Raw genomic sequence first — 25,241 nt, 5'->3', positions numbered from 1 at the left:
CCAGGGGCACCACTCTCACTTGGCCAGTACCACGTCTCAAGAGGGACACTCCCAAGTCATCCCAGAACTCTGTAGCCTCCCGGAGCCCACCCTCTCCTCCAGAGACAGCCCCTCATAATCCAAGTCCCAAAGAAGGAAATGACTGATGCCTTGTGCTATGAGACATTCTGACTGCAGAAATATTTTGCCCAGTCATCCCCCATCCATGTTCACGGTTGCCCTGTGACCCTGATCTAACCCCATCTGGTAAAAAAGTTCCAAAGAAATCCAAAATTCATCTTTTTGGCTTCACCTTTTTATTCCTTATCAAATTACGATAGCAACAACGCATGACTTGTAATAGACAAAAAAAAAATCATACACAACCGCAATCCCGTAAGAAAACCACATTTATTTCTCCATAATCAATGTCCACTCTACAGCGACACATGCAATACCTTCACGTGTCTGTCATAACAGCACATCTTCTAGTTTGTGCCTTTCTTCTTGTTGCCTGCCATATTACAAACATTTCAATATGGCAACAAAATCTTTATACTTTTGGTTCAGCATGGAACAAATTAGAAGTTTCCTAAGTGAACAATACTGGAGGAGACAAGGTAAACATAACAACTCAGTATTTTCTCTTTCAACAACTAAAGCAGTGCATCACATTTCTCAACAGCAACCCTTTCCATCTTAGTATGAGCCTGCTTCAGTTTTTTCTTAAGAGGAAAAATGTTACTGTTCATTCACAAGCAACGTCCTCATCCAAGTGTCCCTTCTGGAATGAGTCCTGAGCACCTAGCAGAACTGTGACACAGAAATACATTCTAATAGCAATCCACTCTAATTCTGTGGCTACTGTGGGGTGGTGCACTGTGGGAGCTCTCACCAGCATGTCTTTGCTGGTACAGAAAAGACAGCAGGAGCTCCTGCCGAAAGCTTTTCTCACTGATCACACAATTCTGGTAAGAGTTTGCTTATGTGAGATAAGACAGACGCTCCAGATGAAAGGACTGCTCATACCGATTAGTTACAAACATATTCACAGATTCTTCCCAGTTTATGCACACGGACGCCAGAGCAGCTGGATGTCCTCAGGAAAGTGCCTTCCTGTCATGCACAGGTTTTCTTCCAGTGTATCCCATTTGGTACAGGCTGATTATCCCTGAAGCCTTTTCCACATTTCTTAACATCCTGTAGTCCCTCCAGGAGTTCCCTAAGGTATCGACTTAATAGTATAGCTAAGAAGTATCTCGCATTCATCAATTCACTGGATAGGTGACAAAAATACTTAAAAATAAATTTCTATATTTAAAAATCATGTGTGTAATTTGAACCCATCCATGCTAAATTATGTAGATGTAAAGAGAGTAGTGAAAGGATGGTCACCAGAATATTAATGATGAATATCTCAGGGGGTGGGACTGGAGGTGACTATTTTCCTTAAAAAAAAAAATTATTTTGTACTGACAGGGAGGAGTCAAAAGGATCCTTCCTTCACACAGGTTTTGGAGAGCATTTGGGAGATGAGTGCAGCCCACATTCATTATGTTTCCATGGGTTGCTCTTCAGAGTGTGTTCTTTGATGTCGGATGAAGGCCGAGCTCCTCCTGAATGTTTTCCCACACTGAGGACACTGGCTGGGACCCTCCCTGCTGTGGAGTCTTTGATGTACCACCAGGTGAGAGTTCTGCTTGAAGGACTTTCCACACTCTGGACACTGGTACGGGGTCTCCTTAGTGTGAACTCTCTGGTGCTTGGTCAGACAGGAGCTGTCCCTGAAAGCTTTACCACACTGACTACACTCGTAGGGCTTCTCGCCAGTATGAGTCCTCTGGTGCCGGATGAGGCCAGCAATGTTCCTGAAAAGTTTCTGACACTGGTCACAGCCATAGGGCTTCTCACCAGTATGAATTCTCTGGTGCCTAATGAGGTATGCGCTCTCAATGAAAGTCTTCCCACACTCTTTACACTCGTAGGGCTTCTCCCCAGAGTGGATTTTCTGATGCACAATGAGGTGAGAGTTTCGGTTGAAGGTTTTCCCACACTCCATACATTCAAAGGGCTTCTCTCCAGTATGGGTCCTCTCGTGCTGTGTGAGGTACGAGCCATCTCGGAAAGCCTTTCCACACTTGCTACATTCGTAGGGCTTCTCCCCAGTGTGGATTCTGAGATGCACAGTTAGGTGGGAGATGTCTGTGAAAGGCTTCCCACACTCGTTACATCTGTATGGTTTTTCCCCTGTATGAGTTCTTTGATGCAAAATGAGGGATGAGTTGCGGTTGAAGGTTTTTCCACATTCTAGACATTCGTAAGGTTTCTCCCCGGTGTGAATTCTCTGGTGCTGTGTCAGAGCTGACCCATCGCTGAAGGCTTTCCCACATTTACTGCATTTGTAGGGCTTCTCTCCTGTGTGGATTCTTTGATGTACAATCAGGTTGTAGTTTTTGGAGAAGGACTTTCCACACTCGTTACAGGTATAAGGTTTCTCTCCAGTGTGAGTTCGGTGATGCAGAACAAGAGAAGAGTTCCGTTTAAAGCATTTGCCACATTCAGTACATTTGTACAGCTTCTCTCCAGGGTGACTCCTCTTATTTTCATTAAGAGATGAACTCAGGGTAAAGATGTCCCCAAAGTCCTTGCCTTCACACAGTTTCTTCCCTCTTGCTGTTTTTTTTTCACCAAGAGGGGTAAAATGGTTGAAAGGCTTAACACTTTCAGGATATTTGGAGGGTTTCTCTCTCATCTGATTTCTTCCAAGTTGAATAACTTCCATGGAACGGTTGAAGGCTTTCCCACAGGAGTCATTGGCTCTCTTAGATACACAACCTTTCTGACAACTTTGTAAAGCTGGGTCACAATGCAAACTTCTGACCTCTGAGTTACGTATATGGAAACCATTTGTTGTAGGAACACTCCGAGATGGAGGAAGGTTTGAACTTGCACTCAAAGGCCCCACAAGTCCAGGATATTCACAAACTGCTTCCCGAGCCCTTGGCTTCTCCTGAGTTAAAGCTGATTCCCTCAGATGCCCCTCCCAGTTCTTACAGTCCCAACTGTCACCTAGAATGGAGACATGGGGACCCTCTCTTGGAAATCCTTCCATTTCCACGTCACAGGGTAGTTCTTCCTCAGGAATATTCTGAGCTGTCATTTTCAATCACGTGTCCCAGGCTGAAAAGTAAAGAATGAAAAAGACAGACTTCAGTACATGAAACTGTCTGGAAGAGGAATGAAAAACTATGACAGGCCAGGAGTATGGGTGTGTATTTTCACTTGTTTCCTTTCTCAAATTCACACCTGTACAGGAAAAAGATAAAGTGAGATTCAAGGGATGGAGGCGAGAACTGGTTCAGAGAGCCATACAGCATTTTTATTCCCCGAGAGAACAGGCAGGAGGGACAGCACTGGGGGTAAATATCACCAACAAGATTAGCCTGCAACATGGGAGACCAGAGGCCAGGTATCACTGCTCACAGTGGAACACCGTCTTGGCCATTGTATGCTAGTCCCCGTCACCTGCTGCCCTTACAACCACCAGCACTCATTTTCAAAGCCTTGATTTCACAACGTGTGTACAATGGTGCTGAATGAGCAGTTCCCATCCCAGCTTTGTGGTCAGAGTTCTGCCTTCACAGATGGGAGGCAGCACAGGCTCCATGACCTGGAAGATCCGAAAGACCTAGATCTGCCAGTGACTGCCCTGGAGGGTTACTATGAGTCAGATCACAGCTGAGGCTGGCTCTTAGCTGGGGAATGGACAGTCCTCTGTAAGTGGCTACCAATGTCATCGCCGTTATCAATCTTCTAACCACCCTCCCACCCGTTTGACTTCATGATATCAAGACAACTGTCTGTCCATATATTTTTTAGATAAAATGAAATTAGACACCTACCTCAGAAAAAAATATTCCAAAATTCCAAGTGGATAAAGACCTTAACATAAAATCAAAGTCTAAAAACATGTGGGATACCTTCACGAATGGGGCAGTCCTTGATTCACAAAGTTTAACAAGCAAAAACAATATAGACCAGGATTAACAACTTTGAGTCAACATCAAAAATTTTCACAACAGAAAACCTAATAGTCAAAATACAAGTGGCAGGTGGAGAGACAATTTATAAAATATAAAAGAGACAAAGAAATATAGCCCAAGATCTATAAAGAATTTTTACAGAACAGCACAAAATAGAAAAAAACAGGTAAAGGATACAGAGAGGCAGGCCACTTCACAAAGACAGAAATGTCCTGAAAATATGAATATCTGCTCATTTCCACTGTTGTTCAGGCAATTACAAACTGCAACTTTAAGAACACAAAATATGTAAATTTCATGAGTAAAACAATGTGTGCTGATGTAAAGCTTGGGCAGGCATGCAGGAAGGGAGCTGGCAGCATGCAGAGTGGTCAGCCCGCTTGGCGAGCTGATTTGTTAGGAGCCGTCAAAACATAAAATGGGCACCTCCCTCCATCCAGCAACTGAATTGGTAGGCATGTCGGGCTCAAGAAACACGAGTCCCAAGTGGACACTGGTCTACACCAAGGAGATGATCTTAGAGGCCATTAGGAAGAAGATAGACCACTGGTGACGGAATGAGAATATCATTATGGACCCCTTAATAGGAAAACAGAAACCCACAGATAATGGGAGGTTACTTTCAAAGTGCTGAGAGAAACAAACTCATACATGTTAATGTTCAAGAGTGAGGGTAAGATAAACGACAGCTTCAGCAAAGCAAAAGCAAGAGTTTACCCGAGGACACTCACCAAAACAATTAGAGTTGTTCTTCATGAAGAACCCAGAAGAAAGGAATGGAAAGAAAAAGAAATGATGAATGTGTACTTAAATCAAATCCTGCACTGGCCACGTAGAATGCAGCAGTTAACAGTGGGATGGACTAAAACACCAGGTAACAGTGTCCTGTGAGGTGGGAAAGGGGTAACAAACTTAAGTGTCCTGACGTTGTCATATTTTTCATGATTCATGTGAGACCTGGTCAAGTCAGGAATAAAATAAATGTCGTGTAAAACTTCTAAGCCCACAGAGCAGTGGTTTTCAACCAGGGACAGTTTTACCCCCCAAAGGACACTTTGGAATGTCTGGAGACATTTTTGGTTGTCATGCCTGGGGTGGAGGGCACTACCACTGGCATCTAGGGGGTGGAGGCCAAGGATGCTGCCATAAAGTGTGATTAAAAAAAAATATGGTGAATGTTTAAATAAAGAAATTTATTACAGTAAAAGACACATTGCCATTAACCCCCCTCAAGATACTTCCCCACCCCCCCACCCCACTTCCAACACAGTTATCACTTTCTTGCCACTTTCTGAAGCAGTTCTGGAAGTCCTCTTTTGTGAGTCTCCTTAGTTGCACTGTAGTGGCTGCCTCGATGTCCTGAATCAATTCAAAACGTTTTCCTTTTGTGGTCATTTTTATTTTGGGGAAGAGCCAGAAGTTGCGCAGTGCCAGATCCGGTGAATAAGGTGGGTAAGGACACACTGTAATTTTTTATTTGACAGAAATTGCCATACCAGAAGCGATGTGTGACACAGTAATTGTGATAAAAAAAAAAAAAAAAAAAAAAAAAAAGGTGAATTCTGCTGCCGAGTTCCATCCAACGGAAAGGCAGGGATCTTCAATATGGGAAGCAGTGCAGTGAAATGTAGTAACAGTGTGTAACAAGTTTCCACTTGTTCAGTGCAGTCAGTCAGGTGTGAGTACTATTGACACAATGTGTGTTTTAAAGTGCAGCTGTAAATTATCCTCCATCATGACAACACTCCATGTCACACATCACTTCTGGTATACGGCAATTTGTCAAATACAAACATTACCGTGTGTCCTCATCCACCTTATTTACTAGATCTGGCACCCAGCAACTTCTGGCTCTTCCCCAAAGTCAAAATGATTCAGGACATCGAGGCAATCACAACAGCACAACTAAAGACGTGAAAAAGGACTTCCAGAACTGCTTCAGAAAGTGGCAAGAACGATGGGATAAGTGTGTTCAAAACGAGGGCGAGTGTTTTAAGGGGGATTGATGGCAATGTGTCTTTTACTGTAACAATTTTGTTTTTTATTTAAACATTCACCATATTGCTTGATCATACCTCATAAACATCCTCTAATACACAGGACAGCTCCTCACAACATAGAATGATCCAGCCCCAAATGTCAACAGTGCTGAAGTGGAAAAACCCTGTTGTAGGAGGGAAGAAGGAAGGAAGGAAAGAAAGAAGGAAGGACAAAAGAAAGTAGTAAGGGGGGAAAGCCCAGAAAGGATAGGTTAAATAGAAAGTATAAAATAGAGTACCATCAAGAAAGAAAGAAAGAAAGAAAGAGAGAGAAATAGATAGACTGATAAATCCAGAAGAAGGTAGAGGAAAGCCCAGAAAGGACAGGTTAAAAAAAAAGTATAAAATAGAATACCATCAGTAACAATAAATGTAAATTGCCTTGACAAGCCAGATAGACACCGTGTCACACTGCATTAAAAAAAAATTGAGTCTGTAATAGACATACATAAAGCAAAAGGACACAAAAGACAAATGTAAAAATTTGGAAGAGATAAATGCTAACCACACAAAGATTTTATGGCTCTTTGCTAATCGATGATAAATTTCATGTATGATAATGACAATATAACAATGTCAAAGATGTCTACATGGACACAATGCCTCAAACACAGAGCAATGTCAGGCAGCATTACAAATCGAAGCCAGCAAATTCAACCATCTTGGGAGGTTTTAATGAACCTCTTTAAGAAATGGAAATTCAGAAAACCTGAATAGAGATAAGCAGGAGAGAATGTAATTAGCCAGTCTGATCACATAGCTAAATGTCTTCATTTAGTACTTCATGAAGTACCAAGTAAAGCCAGACACTTTCCAAGCACATGTGGGACATTTGCTAACGTGGGCCATAAAACTAGGCCAAAGAACAAGTTCAATAAAGACCAGACCACAGCATGACACAGACCACAGCCTCTTGACAACAAATGTGGTCAAGTTAAAAAAACCAGTAACAGAAAGAAAAGAAGAAAAGAAACCCCAATTTATTTGTAAACATGAAAATGTATTTCTCAGTAATTCAGAGATCAAAGAGAAATCTTGGCAGAAATTAAAAAAACACCTAGAACTGAACAATGATGGAAATAGTACATCTCAAAACAGGATGCAGCTAACATAGTTCCCAGGTGGAAAGTGTTAGTCTTTAATGCATACACTAAAAAAAGAAGACTGAAAGTTAGTGAGCTCACGGTTCAACTTAAGACTTAAGGGAAAGAATCATGGAATAAACCAACAGCAGGTGGAAGGTAAGGGATAATAAAGGTAAGAGCAGAAATTACAGAAACTGAAAAGGAAACAGCCAAGAAGATGAAGAAAACCAAAAGACTGTTTTTTGAAAAGACATGAAATAGACATGCCTTTGGCAAGCGTGATCATTAAAAAAGAGAAGAGGCACACATAAGTGCTATTAGTTATGCAAAGGGATGTAACTAAGAAACAGTAAAATGTTACCAAAACAGCAATGCTGGGTTTATCCTAGGAATGCAAGGACTTGTGGAACATCTATTGATACAATTCCCCATATTTTCAGATAAAAGTAGAAGACAGCTCCCTGCACCCTATCTCAGTAAGTTCATAATGTACTAATTTGAGGAAATCTCATCCAGACTAATGATCAAAATGCTCTCAGACTAAACTAGTAGACCCCTTTACTCTATGTCAATAAATTCAGAAAGTACTTTAAAGACAGCGCCGATTCATGGTGAAAATTCTTAACAACTAGGAACACAGGGAATAAGATAAACATCACACCTAATGAGGGAGCATAAGGACTGTTCACTTTGAAGCGAAGGCTAAGACCTCAGATGCCTGCTATGTTCACAGCATTCAACAGTGATGTGGAGGGGCCGGTTGTTCACTCCTGGAAGCTCCTACTGAAGAGGCCTCCTGAGGCTGCCCTGCCACCATACCCACATGGCCTGTGAAAATAAGAGATAGAGCACCTCCCTACAGGTCTGTAGAGGGAGGATGCATGTGTGCACTTAAGAGAAATGAGGTAAGTCACACATATACAGGATGATACCACCTAGAGACATTTTTTAGACAACATATTCTGGAAGTAAAAACATTAAAATATCCTGGCAAGCCACCTACCAAAGTTCTGATATGAAGGTATGGAGGGAACGGGCGTTGAGGAGCCAAGGGAATGTCCATTTCATCTACAATAGATACTCCCCTTATTGAATTAAGACTCATACACCACTAAGAAAGTGGTGACCCACCAAGTGGGAGAATATATTTGCAAAGCACATCTGATAAAGGACTTATACATAGAATATATAAAAGCACATAAAAAGATCATCAGTATCATTAGTCATTAGATAAATGCTAATCAAAACCACAGTGAGATACCACTTCACACCCACTAGTTGGCCAATATAAGAAAAACAAAACAAAACAGGAATAAGTGTTGTGAGGATGTGGAGAAACTGGAACCCTCACACAGTTGGTGGGAATGTAAAATGGTACAGCTGCTTTGGAAAGCAGTCTGTTTCTCGAAAAGTTAAACAGTTATCATATGACCCAGCAATTGCACTCCTAGATATCTACTCAAGAAAAATCCAAACATACGTGTACAAATAAACTTATACATGAATTACAAATTATAGCAGCACTATTCATGACAAACAAAAGTAGAAACAATCCAAATAAATGTCTATCAACTGATGACTGGATAAACAAAATATAGAAATCCACACATCTGAATATTCTAATACGTTTCAAAAACATAAATGAACCTTAAAAACGTTATGCTCAGTGAAAAAACTCAGACACAAAGGACTACATATTGTACGATCCCATTTATATGATATCCAGATAGGTACTGTAATTCCATAAAAACTGAAAGTCAATTGCCAGGAGCTGGGAGAAAGGGGGAAATGAGGAATGACTGCTAATGGGGTATAGGGTTGCTTCTTGGGCTGATGAAAATGTTTTGGAATTACGTAGTGATGATGGCTGCAAAACTGTGCATATACTAAAAACTACTGAATTATGCACTTTGAATGGGTGAATTATATGGTATATGAATTTTATCTCAATAAAGCTGTAATAAGTAAAATTATACCTTCAAGAACAATGCCAGTGACGCTGGCATCACTCCAGCCTGACATGTAGCTCTTGACCTTTGCAGTATCCCCTGGGGGCATCTGGAAATCTGTGGAGGTATTAGGTTGTCAAAGATGCTAGCAGCTGAGAGCCTGGGCTGAGCAGGCAGATTTGCTACCATGCCTGGACTGCCCCACAAGATTCTTGACCATCCTGTGTCCCAAAGTCCCTGAAGGTTATCAACCTGGAGTGTTTCAGAACAGAACAATACTACATGTGTTATAAAACTCATTTAGGAGAGGGAAGCTAAAAGGAAATCTAGATACTGCCCTGAATTCATAAACTTATTCCCTACTCTGCATCTCTCTCCTTGATGAAAGTGGCTGTTCCAACTATACCCTCAGTCAATGGGGGCGTGGATGTCATCATGAGATAACATCCATGATAATACGTGGTCACCTGCATACAGGAGGGCACAGACTTGGGGGACACAGTATTAAATCAGGGCATTCAGTGCAGGAACACACTGAATTTTATTAAGGTTGTTTCAAAACTGTCTTATTGCCCTCAAACATATTTGTGTGTTACTATTTTTAGCAACACAATGATACAAAAGTTTTGTTGTAAAAAAATTCATCGCCATGTTGTTCACATATTTTTGGGGTGTGCTGTTTCCCCCCCTTTCTCTGATCCTGTGCTCGGGTGTCCACCAAACCACTTCTCTCAAGCCCCAGCATTACTCATTTTGCCCAGCCTGTCCTTCTCTTCCTCATGGTCACTGAAGAAGGTGGTCTCCAAGGCTTTCTACACACTGAATGTTACCCCAGCCCATGCTGAGACCGCAGGTCTGGAGAACTTTCTGTGATAAACTGTCCTGATGCTGTTCCAAGTCATAACACAGGGGGTGACTGACCCTTTGCCTGGGGACAAAACCCAGCTCATCCTCACAACATGGGCTGCCTTACTGTGTAAGTGCCTAGAACCTGTTTCAAAGGCACTGTCTTTCTTCCTTTCCTATTTAATATACCTGGTCTGGGTCCACTTCCTCAACACTCACTGTTCCAGAAACATCCACCAATACCTTGCTTCATTCAATTTCATTGAAGACAATGAATTCCGAATGTTCTATTTCTCTTAATCCAAACCTACAGTCTCCAGCACACCAGACTGCTTCCTATAGAAATACATATTTTAATACAAATGCCTTTCCTTTTATTGATTTTTTTTTTTTTTAAGATTTTTTTGTTTTACTGGGGAAGGGGAGCAGGACTTTATTGGGGAACAGTGTGTACTTCCAGGATTTTTCTTTTTCCAAGTCAAGTTGTCCTCTCAATCTTAGTTGTGGAGGGTGCCGTTCAGCTTCAAGTTGTTGTCCTTTCAGTCTTAGTTGTGGAGGGTACAGCTCAGCTCCAGGTCCAGTTGCTGTTGCTAGTTGTGGGGAGCACAGCCCACCATCCCTTGTGGGAGTCGAACCAGCAACCTTGTGGTTGAGAGGATGCATTCCAACCAATTGAGCCATCTGGGAGCTCAGTGGCAGCTCAGCTCAAGGTGCCATGTTCAATCTTATTTGCCGGGGGCAGAGCTCACCATCCCTTGCAGGACTCGAGTTGTTGAACCGGCAACCTTGTGGTTGAGAGCCCACTGGCCCACGTGGGAATCGAACTGGCAGCCTTTGGAGTTAGGAGCACAGAGCACCAACCACCTGAGCCACTGGGCCAGCCCCTTTTATTGATTCTTTATGTGCACACAGAACTTTAGAATTTTTTAAGTTATGGGGATATGTAATATTATCTATAAAATTCCTTTCAGTATGGTAAAAGGCACATTGCAAACTTGATCATAAAGAGTGAGCATTACACAAATATTAACTCAAAATGGATAACAGACCTAAATATAAGAACTAAAATTACAAAACTCCTAAAAAAAACATAGGTGTTAATCTTCAAAAACTTGGGTACATCAAAACCTCAAGTGACCATGTGAGTGATGTCACAGGAATGGTGGGCTTCTTAAGTTCTCCTCCAGAACTTACCACAAATTGAACATCTATGTATAACCCATCAAAGGGCTGTCTGCTCATCACACAGAACAGCTAAGAGACTCACACAAGGATTACTTGAAAGTGTGCAAATCGGGCGAGCAGGGGAAGAGTGAAGGGAGTGGTGTGGAGACACGGGGGCCCCAGGACACAAACCAGAAATCACAAGAGCCAGGCGGTGGGCTCTTTCCCTGGGTCTCATAGCTGATCTCTCCTGCCGAGAGAGCAATGTATCCAGCATTTGAGGCAGTAACCTCAGCTGAGACCTCCAGCTGGGCCTTAGGTCAGACAAAAAACAAACGCCATACCTGGGCCCCTCCCCTCACGCTCCCCCAGCAATCCTATCCCAGCCCTTCCAGAGTCTCAAGCTGGTCCCTGAACTGAGGAGTAGTGTCAGATTACAGAGGAGCTGTAGCACTCAGGAGCTGGAAAAATCTAGTTTGCAGCTATGACCTAGGGAAGAGTCCAGACATAGACAGAAGTCTCCTCCTTCCCCAGCCCCCACCTTTTCTGGGCGGCTCCCAGCAAGGCAATTACTGCTGCACAGGCACACACAGGGGTCAGCAGCAGGTGGCAGAGGCAGCTCAGCAATCTCGAGCCCTCCACACCCCCTCCCCACCCCAACAAGGAAGAAGTGCCCTAAAACTCGGGAGACCTGGGCACAGGGAAAAAACCCACCTCCCAGTGGCTGGCTGTGGTGCACTCAGGGCGCTTATGTGAAGGTGAGAGCAGAAACTGCCCTGACTTTGTAAAAACTACCAACCATACCCCACAGCCCCACACATCTACAACTGCAGTGCAAGGGTCACTCTGGGCACCAGGTGGCTGGCTCTGCCTCCACAAGATGCAGAGGAGTCTTTGTACAGCAGAGGACAACCTGGAGATAGCTTGGTGGGCTTAAGCCAACACTGGCGCTGCTTTTTTTTTTTAAGTATTGCTATCATTTTTATATATATATATGTATATATGTGTATATATATACATATATACACACACACACATATTCCCACACACACATATTCCCACACACACATTTTCCCCTTTCTCTTTTTTCTTTTCCTTGCCCTACTTTTCTTCCCTTTCCATTTTTCTGTCTTGATTTTTTTGTGTGTATTTTTGCCCGTGTTTAGTGTTGGTTATCAGTTGTTTTTACATGTGAGTGTATTTGGTTTTTTTGTTGTTGTTGTTGTTGTGCTTGCTGATTTGTTTTGTTCTGAAATTGTCCTACACCAGGGCCCAGCCCAAGAGACACAAGATTCGACAGACCCACAGCCCAACTCCAGACCAAACCAGAGGATGACCGGTTTTGACCTACAAGTGACACACCCAGAGGGAATTCTCTACAGGCACAAGAGCCCATAGGGGTCAAGCCTCATCTGAGGGGTCAACCATCACACAGTACCTCATCCACTGTGGACAGAGCCAATTCTCACAACTAGTCAGCCTAGGAGTCAATCCCACCTACTGACAAGCCAAAAGCAATTAAAGCTCAACTTTAACAGGAGAATACACGCAACACAAGGGTCACCTCTGGAGCACATGCACAGAATAGGGAAGTGGAGCAACTCAAATATAAAGGATACATACTACATAAGGTCACCCAGCAAAGACAGAGAACCCTCGGGGATCTAGCTAATACATCAAAGCAAACACAGAGAGTCAGCCAGAATGGGAAAACAAAGAAACATGTCCCAAATAAAAGAACAGAAGAAACCTCCAGAATTGGAACAAAATGAAATAGAGGTAACCAACCTATCAGAGACAGAGTTTAGAACACTGATGATAAGAATGTTTAAGGAGCTTAGTGACGACATAAAGAAGGATAGAGAAATCATAAGAACAACCAGTTAGAACTAAAGAATTCAATAACTGAAATAAAGAAGACACCTGAAGAAATTACCAGCACGTCAGATGAGACAGAGGATCGAATCAGCCATTTAGAAGACAGGTTAGCAGAGATCACCCAAGCGGAACAACAAAAAGAAAAAGGAATGAAGAACAATGAAAATGGTTTAAGAGACCTGTGGGATAACATCAATCGTAACAACACGCGCATCATAGGAATACCAGAAGGTGAAGAGAGGGAGCAAGGGATCGAAAACATATTTGAAGTAATAATGACCGAAAACTTCCAGAATCTGGTGAAGGAAATAGACATACAAGCCCAGGAAGTGCAGAGAGTTCCAACCAAGATGAACCCAAACAGGCCCACACCAAGACACATTATAGTTAAAACAGCAAAGGTTAAAGACAAAGAGAATCCTAAAAGCAGCAAGAGACAGGCAGTGAGTTACTTACAAAGGTGCTCCCATAAGACCATCAGCTGACTTTCTACAGAAACTTTGCAGGCAAGAAGGGAGTGGCAGCAGATATTCAAAGTGATGAAAAACAAAGGTCTACATCCTAGGTTGCTTTATCCAGCAAGACTCATTTAAAATTGAAGGAGAGATAAAGGGCTTCCCAGAAAAGAATAAGCTAAAGGAATTCATTACCACCAAACCAGCATTGCAGGAAATGTTAAAAAGGCTTCTGTAAACAGAAGAAAGATGAAAACAATCTAACTAATGAAGACCAGAAATACAAATAATAAAATGGCAATAACTATGTACCTATCAATAATCACTTTAAATGTAAATGGATTAAATGTTCCAATCAAAAGACACAGGGTGGCTGAGTGGATACGGAAACAAGACCCTTGCATATGCTGTGTACAAGAGACTCACCTCAGATCAAAGACACACACAGGCTGAAAGTGAAGGGCTGGAGTAAGATATTTCATGCAAATGGAAATGAGAAAAAAACTGGAGTAGCAATACTTATATCTGACAAAACAGACTTTAAAAATGAAGACTATATTAAAAGACAAAGAGGGGCACTATATAATAATAAAGGGATCAATCCAACAAGAGGACATAACCCTAGTAAATATCTATGCACCCAACATAGGAGCCCCTAAATATATAAAACAGATATTGACTGACATAAAGACAGAGATCAACAATAATACTATCATACCATGTTTCCCCCGAAAATAAGACCTAGCCAGACAATCAGCTCTAATGCCTCTTCTGAAGCAAAAATTAATACGAGACCCAGTGGTACGTTACGTTACATTATAAGACCCGGACTTATATTACAGTAACATAAGATGGGGTCTTATGTTAATTTTTGCTCCAAAAGACGCATTACAGTTGATTGTCTGGGTAGGTCTTATTTTTTGGGAAAATGGTAGTAGGAGACTTCAACACACCCCTGACAATAGTGGACAGGTCCTCCAGATGCAAACAGTGGGCTTAAATGACACATTGGACCAGTTGGATTTAATCAATACTTTCAGAGCATTTCACCCAAAAGCTGAAGAATACACACTCTTCTCAAGCACACATGGAACATTTTCCAAGATAGACCACATGTTAGGCCACAAAATAAGTCTCAATAAATTCAAGAAAACTAAAATCATATCAAGTGTCTTCTCTGACCACAGTGCTATCAAATTAGAAATCAATTACAAGAAAAAACTGGAAGACACACAAATATGTGGAGGCTGAATAACATGTTACTAAATAATGAATGGGTCAACAATGAGATCAAGGAAGAAATCAAAAGATATCTGGAGACAACCAAAAATGAAAACACAAGGACCCAAAATCTATGGGATGCAGTGAAAGCAGTCCTAAGAGGGAAATTCATAGCAGTGCAGGCCTACCTAAAGAAACAACAAAAATCACAAATCAACAGTTTATCCTTACACTTAAGGGATCTGGAAAAAGAACAGCAAAATAAGCCCAACGAGAGTACAGGGAAGGAGACAATAAAGATCAGATTGGAAATAAATGAAATAGAAATTTAAAAAAAAAAAAAAAAAGCAATGCAAAAGATCAGTGAAACCAAGAGCTGGTTATTCGAGAAGATAAACAAAATCGACAAACGCTTAGCCAGATTAATAAAAAAAAGAGAGAGAAAACCCAAATTAATAAAATCATAAATGAAAGAGAAGTGACAACAGACACCACAGAAATACAAAGAATTATAAGAAATTATTATGAGCAGCTATATGCCAACAAATTAGACAATCTGGAAGAAATGGATAATTTTCTAAAATCACACAACTTTCCAAAGCTAACTCAAGAAGAAATGGAAAACCTGAATAGACTGATTACTACCAGGAAAATTGAATCAGAATCAACAAGCTCCCAACAAACAAAAGCCCTGGAAACAGATGGCTTTACAGGGGAATTTTACAAAACATTCAAAAAGAATTATCATCTGTTCTCAAACTATTCAAAAAAATCCAGAAGGAGGAAAGGGTCCCAAACACTTTTTATGAGGCCACTATCACCCAGATCCCAAAATCAGACAAAGACATTACAAAAAAATAGAACTACAGGACTATATCCCTAATGAACACAGATGCAAAAAATCCTCAACAAAATTTAGCAAACAGAATTCATCAATACATTAAAAAGATCATCCACCATGATCATCAAGTGGGATTGATTCTTGGTATGCAAGGATGGTTCAACATCCACAAATCAATTAATGTGATACACCTCATTAACAAAATGAAAAATAAAACTCATATGATCATATCAATAGATGCAGAAAAAGCATTTTGACAAAATCCAACAGCCATTTATGATAAAAACAATTAAGAAAGTGGGAACAGAGGGACCACATCTCAACATAATAAAGGCCATATATTATAAACCCACAGCTAACATCATAGTCAATGGGGAAAAGCTAAAACCATTCTCCTTAAAATCAGAAACAAGGCAAGGTTGCCCACTTTCTCCACTTCTATTCAAAATAGTTCTGGAAGTTCTATCCACAGCAAACAGACAAGAAAAAGAAATAAAAGGCATCCAAATTGGTAAGGAGGAAGTAAAATTGTCAATACCTGCAGATGACATGATACTCTATATAGAGAACCCCAAAGACTGCACAAAAAAACTATTAGAACTCATAAATGAATTTAGTAAAGTAGCAGGATACAAAATTTATATTCAGAAATCAGTTGCATTTGTATATTCCAATAATAAACTATCAGAAGGAGAAATTAAGAAAACAGTCCCATTTACAATTGCTTCAGACTATAAAATACCTAGGAATAAATTTAACCAGAGAAGTAAAAGACCTGTACTCAGAAAATTATAAGTCACTGAAAAGAGAAATTAGTTAGAAATAGATGGAAACACATACCATGCTCATGGATAGGAAGAATAGAGTTAAAATGTCCATACTGCCTAAGGCAATATACAGAGTCAACGCAATTCCTATCAAACTATCAAGGACATTTTTCACACAAATAGAACACATAATCTTAAAATTTATATGGAACCTTAGAAGACCCCGGATAGCCTTGGCAATCTTGAGAAATAAGAACTAAGTGGAAAGTATCGTGATACCTGACATCAAATTATACTACAAGGCTAGTCATCAAAACAGCATGGTACTGGCATAAAAACAGGCACATAGATCAATGGAAGAGAATAAAGAACCTGAAAAGGCCAGCCCAGTGGCTCAGGTGGTTAGAGCTCCATGCTCCTAACTCCGAAGGCTGCCGGTTCGATTCCCACATGGGCCAGTGGGCTCTCAACCATAAGGTTGCCAGTTCAACTCCTCGAGTCCCGCAAGGGATGGTGGGCTCTGCCCCCTGCAACTAAGATTGAACATGGCACCTTGAGCTGAGTTGCCTCCCGGATGGCTCAGTTGGTTGGAGCGCAGGCTCTCAACCACAAGGTTGCCAGTTCAATTCCTCGAGTCCTGCAAGGGATGATGGGCAGCGCCCCCTGCAACTAAGATTGAACATAGCACCTTGAGCTAAGCTGCCGCTGAGCTCCCGAATGGCTCAGTTGGTTGGAGTGCATCCTCTCAACCACAAGGTTGCCGGTTCGACTCCCGCAAGGGATGGTGGGCTGTGTCCCCTGCAACTAGCAATGGCAACTGGACCTGGAGCTGAGCTGCGCCCTCCACAACTAAGATTGAAAGGACAACAACTTGATTTGGAAAAAAGTCCTGGAAGTACACACTATTCCCCCAATAAAGTCCTGTGCCCCTTCCCCAATAAACTGTTTAACAAAAAAAAACAAAAAAAAAGAGAGCCCAGAAATAAATCCATGTCTATATGGTCATTTAATCTACAACAACGGAAGCAAGAATACACAGTGGGGTAAAGACGGCTATTCAATAAATGGTGCTGGGAAACCTGAACAGACACATGCAAAAAAATGAAGCTGGACCACCTCCTTACACCATATACAAGAATAACTTCAAAATGGATTCAAGACTTAAATGTAAGATCTGAAACCATAAAACTCCTAGAAGAAAATATAGGAAGAAAGTTTACAGACATTACCCAGAATAATATTTTTACGGATATATCCCCTCGGGCAAGGGACATAAGAGAAAAAATAAACATATGGGATCACGTCAATCAAAAAAGTTTTTTCACAGAAAAGGACACCATCAATAAAACCAAAGGCATCCTACTGAATGGGAGAAGATATTCATCATAATGATATATCGGATAAGGGGTTAATACCCAAAATTTATTTAAAAAGCTCATTCAACTCAACACCAAAAAAACAAACAACCTAATTAAAAAATGGACAGAGGACATGAAGAGGCATTTTTCTAAAGAGGACATACAGATGGCAAACAGACATGAAAAAATGCTCAATCATTAGAGAAATGCAAATAAAAAACACAATGAGCTACCACCTCTCCCCAATCAAACTGGCTATCATCAACAAATCAACAAACAACAAGTGCTGGCGAGGATGTGGAGAAAAGGGATCCCTCGTGCACTGCTGTTGGGATTGCAGATTGGTGCAGCCACTATAGAAATCAGTATGGAGGTATCTCAAAAAATTGGAAATGGAATTACCTTATGACCCAGCAATTCCACTCCTACGTATCTATCCGGAGAAGTCCAAAACACTAATTTGAAAAAATTTATATGAACACCCCTATGTTTATTGTAGCACTATTCAGAATAGCCAAGACATGGAAATAACCAAAATGCCCATCGGTAGATAACTGGATCAGGAAATTGTGGTACATTCACACAATGGAGTATTACTCGGCCATAAAGAATGAAATCTTACCATTTGCAATGATATGGATGGACCTAGACAACATTACGCTAAGTGAAATAAGTCAGGCAGAGAAAGACAAATATTATATGATCTGACTTATATGTGGAATCTAAAGAATAGAATAAACGAACAAACTAATCAGAAATAGTCTCAGAGATACAGAGGAAAAACTGAGGGTTGCTAGATGGGAGGGGGGATGGGGATGAGGGAGAAGGTGTGGGGATTAGAAAGCACAATCCATAACCAGAAGATTGCCATAGGGATACGAAAGTCAGTTTAGGGAATGTAATCAATAATGTAAAGATTTTGTAGGGTATCCTATGGACACTTGTCATTAGGGAGACCACTTCAGGGATGGTGTAGATTCCTGATCACTGTGCTGTACCCCTGAAGCTGAAGCTGAATAATGAATATCAACTATAATTTAATATATATATACACATATATATACACACAATAAGTGGAGTACAGCATAAGAAATAGAGACAGTGGAAATGTAACAGCTGTATGCGATGTCAGAGAGGTAGTAGATTGGGGGAAGTGGTTATCACTTAGTGAGGGGTATAAATGTCTATTACATTGTTTTGTACACCTTAAACTACTACTACTAATAATAAAATAACAATAATAAATAAAATGCAGGAAAATGACGAGCGAAAAAACAACAAAAAACTACAAGTGACCAAAAATACATAAATTAAAACCTTCTGTTCTTCAAATAACATCACTAACAAAGTGAAAAGACACACACATAATAGGATAAAATATTTGCAAATCATATATCTGATATGGCACTGGTATCCAGAATAAGTAACTCTTACAAACTCAATAATAAAAAGATCAATAACTCATTTAATAAATGGGCAAAAGATGTCAATAGGCAGTTCTCCAAAAAAGACATACAAATGGCCAATAAGCACAATGAAAAGATGATCAACATCATTAGCCATCAGGAAAATGCAAATCAAAACCACAATGAGCTACCACTTCTCAGCCACTAGGATGGCTACAGTCATTTTTACTTTTAGGTAGTGATCCAAGAGAAATTAAAACATATGTCCACAGAAAGAAACAAAAAATCTTGTACATGAATGTTCACAGAAGCATCATTCATAATATCCAAAAAGTGGAAGTAACTCAAATGTCCATCAACTGATGAATGGATAAATGTGTATATCCATGCAATAAAATATTACTCATCCATAAAAATTAACTAAGTACTGACACATGCCACAGCACAGATAAACTTTGAACACACTATGCTAAGTGAAAGAAGCCAAGGTCTACATAGTGTATGGCCATTGATATGAAATGTCTAGAATAGGCAAATGCAGAGACAGAAGGTAGACTAGTGATTGCCTAGGGCTGGGATGGATGGAGGAGATGGGGAGTGACTGCCAATGGGCAAACACCTTCTTTTGTGAGATGAGGAAATTATTCTAAAATTGTTATTGATGATATACACAACCTAGTGAATATACTAAAATCCACTGAATTTTATACCTCAAGATGGTGAATTATATGGTTTGTGAATTATATCTCAATAAAACTTCATATAAAAATAAATAGGTGTTGAGTCTGTCAGGATCATAACCATTGGTCTAAACCCCACCTGGTATTATTACATTTCTGGTACCTTCAGACTTCAAGAGAGAAGTAAGTTTAGTAGGGATGGGACAAGTTTGTGTAGAATTCTATTCCCAGGCACTCACCTCCGAAGGGCTTTATCTCCAGTCTCTCTTACCCTGTAGAGATATTCACTTAGGCCCAATGTCTGGATGTCAGACATCAGTGGCTGCCAGAACTCAGCCGTCAACCCCATCCGCATGGTTCCCGCCATCTCTGTGGACCACACAAGATGTTTACTTTACTTGTTCAAATGATGCTTTTTTTTTTTAAACAAAAATTGTTTGCTACCAACTTTAGTCCTGTCCTAACAAAGTCACCCACCAATGGTGATAGAATCTGACTCCATTTCTGATGATTGATTGCTGACAGCTTTCAAGCCCCACTCCTCACTTCACCACCACCTACTGTCACATCTCCTTTCACCCCACATCTAGGTAAGCTAACAAGCCTAGGCGTTGGCAGGAAGTTCAATTCATGCAAGCCCCAACAAATGCAAGGCCACCCTCATCCCAGCTCCACTCTCTGATCACAGTAAAAGCCCAGCCAGTCTCCTTTTTCCTGTTCTCTCAAACTATTTTTTGATCACTTTGGGAAGCCTGCCCTGATCTCCCAAGACAGTATCATTATGTGAAAAATCAAATTTTTACACTGTTGGTGTGTGTGTTTAAAATAAAAAGAGAACGTATGTATGTGTGTGTATGTGTGTTTGAGGCAGGAAGAAAAGAAAGATAAAGCTAATGTGACAGATTGTTAACTTAAGAATCTGGATGGTTTTACAACTGTTCATAGAACTATTCCTGCAACTTTTCTGTAGGTGTGAAACTTTTCAAAATAAAAAGCTGAGTGGGAAGGGAGCAAAAACAATAGAATGGGAAGGAAGCTAGCTACTTGCTGTAGGGGATAAAAAAACAATGAGTTGGTATTCAAAACATTTTCACAAGACCAAGTTCCTTACAACCAAACTTTTTTTAATTGGAAAAGGATAAGGGAACTTTCTGGGGTGATGGTAATTTTGAAAAGGTTTGGGTTGCATTTGTCAAAACTCCTCCAGGGGTACAATGAAGTTCTGCGCATTTCACTGTTAGTCAATATTGCCTCAAAAATTTTTAAAAGCAATAGTGCTGAACTCTGTTAAACATAGTGAGGGTCTGAGGGGGAAGCACAGTGATAATTGCCACTTAATTTGAATGTATCCCCAAAAAACATTTAATGGATAAGTAAAAGGATAGACAGAGGGAAATATATGGGATATAGCAAGTATAGCTGATTTAATGGGCCAGTATTAAGGTCGCAAAAGGATATCAACTTTTCTACGTGTATGCAAACTTTTATCATGTACTATTGGGGAGCTAAGGAAATTAACCACTAAACCAGGAAAGAGGAAAGCGAAACGGCCACTAAACAGGTGGAAAAACGCGGTCCTCAATGGGAACTGTAGCAAGACCTGACTTGGCAGACACTACGTTGGTGAGAAAAAAACAGGTGATGTAACACCTGCGGAACTCAGCGGGAAACGCTAGAGGTCACCAGGTGCAATGAGGCCAAGTGGCCCGACACCCGCGAGGCAGACACAGGCCATCCCAGGAACGGTAGGCCGGCGTCGCCCCAGCGGCCCAGCCAGGACACCCGGATGGGCGGGCGAAACGGTCCCAGAAGCAGGGCGGGCTGATATGAGCGCGGAGCCACTGAGCTACGTGAAGGTACAAAGGGAAACCGGAGGACGTTCACATCCGCGGTAGGAGGCGTCCACAACCGCAGGATATCGTCACACTCCCGGTCCGTCCTCATTCGCTGAGGGGCGTCCACACCAGCAAGGGCAGCCGTGGCCCGGGCCGATGCCGCTCCTATGAGCCGATCGCATCCACTGCCCTCCTGAAACCCGCCCGCTAACGCGCGCTCACGACCCACGGGGACCCGGCGGACCCTCCCCGCGCCCCGCAGCTCCGCGGGATGAACTGAGATACCGAAAAGCCGAGAGGTGCGGCGAGACTCACCTCTGGCCGGCAAGCGGCGGCGGCACCCATATTCAGGCGAGTGCGCGTGCGCTCCAGGACCCGGATGTTCGAGTCCCTGAAGACGCCGCGGCTTCCGCCCCGCCCCGCGCGGTGTGAGGGGGGCGTTCCCGACCTTTCTCCTCAGCCAAGAGCAGCGGGCGTCAGGGACTCTTTGGCCTGGGGGATTGGACTCACTTCCCCGCGGAATGTTCTCAGTCTTCTCCTTCTGCTGGGTGGGCCTTGACTCCAGCCCCTCCGCCGGTGGCCGCGCGGGTCGCCAAGTCAAGGCTTCCTGGAAGGCTGTCCCTTACCCATTTATTTTCTCATTCAATTAGTTATTGATATCCATATGGACTCAAATATATTTATTTTCTCCTGTGGTTTTAATCCGATGCCATTTTTATTGTAGGGCCTTATTTTTATTTACTAAATAGTTTGCCAAAGTATAATAATTCCATACCATAATTTTTTTTATTTTGAGAAAAATATGTAAAATTCAGGTAAGTGCCTCATTCATTGACAATATAATTATTTACTTAGAAATCAAAACAGAAGCTGCACGTTTTCTAAATTAGCAGGACAGTTAAGTAACGATTTTATTTTTATTGCTTTAAGCAACGATTTTAGAAGATTAATACGTACAAATAAATGTATGTGTTATGGAAAAATCAATATATAAAAAATCAGTAATAAGCAGAAAATGTGCTTTGAAAAGAAATAAATGTAGTCAGTTTTATGTGTGTGTATAAAATAATTCCAATAACAAGTTGTAGGGTTGGAGTTCCAGAGAGCAGTTTCCAGGCTCTCCACCTCACCTGTAGTAGATGGCCATTAGCTGTGATCAGATAGCCGGCAGCTGTAACCAGTTAGCCATTAGCCACTAATTGCCGTGGCTATGCTAGCAAGCTCAGATTGCAGCTAGCAAGTGTGGTTAGCAAGCGGATTGCGTATTGTGGATCATATTGATCCTACTTCGTGTGTGTCGCTTAGCTGCCAGCGAGATGGGGGTGCAGGAAGACCCCTCCTTGGGGTAGTGGTGGATGTTTGCTTTTGTGTCTTGATCAGTGTCGTGCAGGGGACCCTGCTCGCTGCGCCATTTGTCATGCGGGGCGGCCTGTGGGGTCTCTGCTCCCGCTCCCCATACAAGAACGCAGGATATGGTGAGGCCAAAAAGGAACACCCACAGAGCCATAGATGGGGGAGTCATACCACTATATTCTCTCTGGCGGCACTATACTCTCACTGGAGGCTGGATCCATACTGTCCGCAAACCGCCATCCACGCTTGCCAGCCCAGCCGCCATCTTCTTCCTGCTAGCCCCCATTCTTCCTCTTCTCTGCTAGCATAGCCACAGCAGTTATATTAGTGGCCAATGGCTCACTGGTTACAGCTGACAGCCAACTAGCCACAGCTGATGGCCATGCAATCACAGTTGATGGCCATTTACTACCTGAGCCAGCACCTGTCTATGTGAGGCCGAGAGCCTGGAAACTACTTTCTGGGGCTCTGCCCCCACACTATGGGGAGTGGGAGCAGAGACCCTGCAGGCCTCCCCGCACGACAAATGGCGCAGCGAGCAGGGTATGGTGCCGGCCAAAGCTCTCCGAAGAGTGGTGGAGCAGTTTGTGCATGTGAACACCCAGTCTCAGGAAGACCAGGAGGAGCAGCTGCCGGAGAGCTGGACCCCCGTGGAGGGGTGGGAGGATGTGGACGGTTCTCCCACCAGCACAGGAAAAGCCATGCAGCTGCTGCAGAGATGGAGCCCCGTGGAGAGGTGGAAAGATGTGGACGGTTCCCCAACCAGCACAGGCCAGAGAAAGCGAAGATTGTTGTGGCCCTGTGGGCCGGGAAGTTCCTGCTCAGGCAGCCTGGATGCAGGACTTGTCCCAGGAGGAAAGGCTTGCTGAGTCCTCCGTGGAAGATGAGGGTGAGGTCAAGGTCGTCCTTCACCCCAGGACAGCCCTGGAGAAATGACTATGTACTATGGGGAATTGCCTTCCATCCCTAATTTAATGGACCGCTTGACTGTTTGTTTGGAAACTGTTGTTAGTGGAACTGGGGGATATTTGCTTTTGTGTCTTGACTGGCCGCCATTGAGAATATGTAAGCACCTTGATTGTGAGTCGCTGTTGTTCCAGCAGGGTACCCCGAGAGGCACAGAGAGAGTGGCAGTGCCCTGAGAGCCCTAGCTGTGCCCAGGAAGTCGGGCTGTTCCCAGAGAGAGTAGCAGTGCCCTGAGAGCCCTGGCTGTGTCCAGGAAGTGTGGCTGTGCCCACAGAGAGTGGCAGTGCCCTGAGAGCCCTGGCTGAGTCCAGGAAGTCTGGCTGAGCCCTGAAGATACCCTGGCTGTGCCCAGGAAGTCGGGCTGTTCCCAGAGAGAGTGGCAGTGCCCTGAGAGCCCTGGCTGTGTCCAGGAAGTGTGGCTGTGCCCACAGAGAGTGGCAGTGCCCTGAAAGCCCTGGCTGAGTCCAGGAAGTGTGGCTGTGCCCACAGAGAGTGGCAGTGCCCTGAGAGCCCTGGCTGTGTCCAGGAAGTGTGGCTGTGCCCACAGAGTGGCAGTGCCCTGAGAAATCCTAGCTGTGCCCGGGGAAACTAGTGGTACCCTAAGAAGTCCAGGAAGTCTGGCCGTGCCCAGAAGTACTGGTGGTGCCCTGAGAAACCCTGGCTGTGTCCGGGAAGACAGGTGGTACCCTAAGAAGTCCAGGAAGTCTGGCCGTGCCCAGAAGCACTGGTGGTGCCCTGAGAAACCCTGGCTGTGTCCGGGAAGACAGGTGGTACCCTAAGAAGTCCAGGAAGTCTGGCCGTGCCCAGAAGTACTGGTGGTGCCCTGAGAAACCCTAGCTGTGCCCAGAGAGCCTGGCTGTGTCCAGGATATTGCATTCACCCTCAGGCTCCTCGCACAGGTCCCCTTGCGGAAGATGCTTGTCGCGTAGATTGTGAGGCGAGAGCCTGTAGGGGTGGAGTGTGGGGGCAGAGCCCCAGAAAGTAGTTTCCAGGCTCTCGGCCTCACATAGACAGGTGCTGGCTCAGGTAGTAAATGGCCATCAACTGTGATTGCATGGCCATCAGCTGTGGCTAGTTGGCTGTCAGCTGTAACCAGTGAGCCATTGGCCACTAATATAACTGCTGTGGCTATGCTAGCAGAGAAGAGGAAGAATGGGGGCTAGCAGGAAGAAGATGGCGGCTGGGCTGGCAAGCGTGGATGGCGGTTTGCGGACAGTATGGATCCAGCCTCCAGTGAGAGTATAGTGCCGCCAGAGAGAATATAGTGGTATGACTCCCCCATCTATGGCTCTGTGGGTGTTCCTTTTTGGCCTCACCATATCCTGCGTTCTTGTATGGGGAGTGGGAGCAGAGACCCTGCAGGCCTCCCCGCACGA

The 25,241-nt window shown here is 42.9% G+C and overlaps 1 protein-coding gene across 2 annotated transcripts; it reads right to left on the bottom strand.

Annotated features, from left to right (window-relative positions):
- Positions 1 to 273: 273 nt before the first annotated feature.
- On the bottom strand, positions 274 to 21,958 carry ZNF329 (zinc finger protein 329). 2 transcript variants are annotated; one of them, XM_088800437.1, is made up of 4 exons: positions 21,862 to 21,958; positions 19,951 to 20,080; positions 9,123 to 9,212; positions 274 to 3,159 (listed from the first exon to the last, which is right to left on the bottom strand). In XM_088800437.1, exon 4 carries the CDS (start codon positions 3,137 to 3,139, stop codon positions 1,532 to 1,534), a length of 1,608 nt encoding a protein of 535 aa, XP_088656563.1. In that variant the 5' UTR covers positions 3,140 to 3,159; positions 9,123 to 9,212; positions 19,951 to 20,080; positions 21,862 to 21,958; the 3' UTR covers positions 274 to 1,531. The 2 variants fall into 2 exon arrangements, with proteins under 2 accessions (XP_088656563.1, XP_019567169.2); XM_019711610.3 differs by lacking the exon at positions 9,123 to 9,212.
- Between the last annotated feature and the right edge of the window lie 3,283 nt (positions 21,959 to 25,241).

This window comes from Rhinolophus sinicus, chromosome 8, assembly GCF_057876585.1.
Source record: "Rhinolophus sinicus isolate RSI-liver-muscle chromosome 8, RSI-T2T, whole genome shotgun sequence".
Taxonomy (NCBI): Eukaryota; Metazoa; Chordata; class Mammalia; order Chiroptera; family Rhinolophidae; genus Rhinolophus; species Rhinolophus sinicus.
The sequence above is the reverse complement of the archived record's forward strand: the minus strand, read 5'-3'. Positions and strand labels throughout refer to the sequence as shown.

Excerpts from the sequence above, each read along its gene's own strand:
- ZNF329 (XM_088800437.1), bottom strand. The coding sequence starts at position 3,139 with ATGACAGCTCAGAATATTCCTGAGGAAGAACTACCCTGTGACGTGGAA.